This window comes from Protobothrops mucrosquamatus, unplaced genomic scaffold, assembly GCF_001527695.2.
Source record: "Protobothrops mucrosquamatus isolate PMUCROS unplaced genomic scaffold, P.Mucros_1.0 scaffold490, whole genome shotgun sequence".
NCBI lineage: Eukaryota > Metazoa > Chordata > Lepidosauria > Squamata > Viperidae > Protobothrops > Protobothrops mucrosquamatus.
In genome coordinates this window covers 1-2,063 of record NW_015386808.1, presented here as the reverse complement: position 1 = coordinate 2,063, position 2,063 = coordinate 1, and the positions used below count along the sequence as shown (strand labels likewise).

Genomic DNA, 2,063 nt, shown 5'->3' with positions numbered 1-2,063 from the left:
ACTGGCCTAGGGGGAATTTTTAGTGGGGTTTTAAGAATAATTTTAAATTGACACAGGCCACATCAAATATTTCATTTTAATTAGGTTTTAAAGTGGGTATTTTTATCTCTGTATTTGTTTTACCAGGCTGTCAGCCGCCCTGAGTCCGTAAGGAGAAGGGCGGGATAAAAATCCAAACAAATAAATAAAATAAATAAATAAATAAAATGCAACCATAACTACAATTCTGCTGCATTCTGCACCACTTCTGTTTTTAGTGGTCTTCAAGCCTGTGTAGAGTACAGCAATAGCACTTAGACTTATATACTGCTTTACAGCCCCCTCTAAGCAGTTTACAGAGTCAGCATGTTGCCCCAACAATCTGGGTCCTCATTTTATTGGAAGGGTGGAAGGGTGAGTCAACCTTTCAACCTTGAGACGGTGAGAATCTGGCAACTGGCAGTCAGCAGAAGTAGCCTGCAGTACTGCATTCTAACCACTGTGCCACCACAGCTCATTTTGTAATAATCCAGGAAAATATTTTCAGTTATTTAACTGCAAATCATAAATTGCAATGTAGCAATGCTATCAATTAGGCTTTTCACTTTTAGAAACTTTAGAATACATTTCCCATTTAAATTCAAAAAACTTTTACCAAAAAGAAATATTTTGCATCTTAATTATATGTTATCTATGGTGTTTCTACATAGTTTGATTGATACATTATGTTTGCCTAATTTTTCTACTGTTATTTGGAATCCATGAAATATTGAGCACATATTTGTTTTGGAGATACCATTAAGTAAAATGTTTTAATATACAAGGAATATATATCAGACTTAATTCTTATTCTTTCCTTTCATTCTAGACTGCACAATTTAGATTATTTTATGCAGGAAGCCAAAAGAAAAAAGCATAAAGCGGATGCAATGGTAAGAATGCTTGAATTTCTGGTACATTATTCCAATTTATCTGTACAATAAAACTTTCTTAGGAAAACTTTACTATTAATAATTATTAAATCCTTCTAACATGAACATTTCTCTTACTAGCACAGATTTAAATATAATCAAATATATAAACAATTATCCAAGTTAAATTAACAGATACATTTTAGGTAAATTAAAATTTGAGATAGTCCAATTCTTTTTTAAAAATATTATATGGGTGTAACACTGCATTAGTATAGCAAACCCCATTATCAAATATATAATAGATCATTTATAGATTAAAATACTACAGGCCAGGCCAGGGCTAACATTCCCAGAAAGCAGTTTGATCCAACACTGATTACTTTGAACAAGAGGAGGATAGAACACTATTTGCAAGCCCTCAGTTTGTTCCATAAGCCAGAATTCCCCATCCTTTCCGGCTTTGCGGTCTGGTGGGGGAGAGGGGCGGGGGAAGGGGGAGAGGCGCAGCTCCATTTGAGAGAATGATGGGCATATGCATCCGCTGCTTGCACAAATGGAGTATGCAGTCATGCACTTGTCTGCTGCTCACGCAAGTGGGGATGCGTGCATATGCGCGTGCACTCGCCACTTCAATGGCCAAGTTCTGAACGGCTCAAGGCCCGATAGTGGGCTGTGACCCAGGGGTTGGTGGTTGGGGACCCTGCCATAAGCAATTGTGTATTCCTCCTCCTCCCCTTGAAAGGTTGCAAAAATATCTTGCTTTTGGGAAAGCTTGCAAGAGCAAGGGGAATTTGCAATAATCACCCTCCCCTTTCATTCATGAATACCTCTGCTAAACTCCCTAGCCATTTTTGAATACAACAACATCATTAGGTACCCCCATTGGGTATAGTCTGCAAGCTTCTCCTGATATCAGTGGGCCTTGATTTAATAATGCTAAACATGTATTCAGTACAATGTACATGGGAGAATTTCTTCCAGCTCTAGAGGAAGGAGACAATGGCAAACCACTTTTGGGGAAAAAACATGCGAAGAACATTGCAGGAATTTGTTCACACAGTTGCCAGGATTCAAAACACTGACTCTCTCTCTCTCATATATATATATATACAGTCTCTCTCTCTCTCTCTCTCTCTCTCTCTCTCTCTCTCTCTCTCTCTCTCTCTCTCT

The 2,063-nt window shown here is 38.0% G+C and overlaps 1 protein-coding gene across 1 annotated transcript in view; it reads left to right on the top strand.

Annotated features, from left to right (window-relative positions):
* The window catches only part of LOC107288161 (AF4/FMR2 family member 3-like), a gene marked incomplete at its 3' end in the record, with an annotated part of 256,331 nt that extends 255,420 nt beyond the window's left edge, over positions 1–911 (top strand). Inside the window, exon 19 of the mRNA XM_029284284.1 lies at positions 848–911. Within this exon, the coding sequence (XP_029140117.1) occupies positions 848–911 (64 nt within the window). The remainder of the gene's footprint in view (positions 1–847) is intronic.
* Positions 912–2,063: the final 1,152 nt, after the last annotated feature.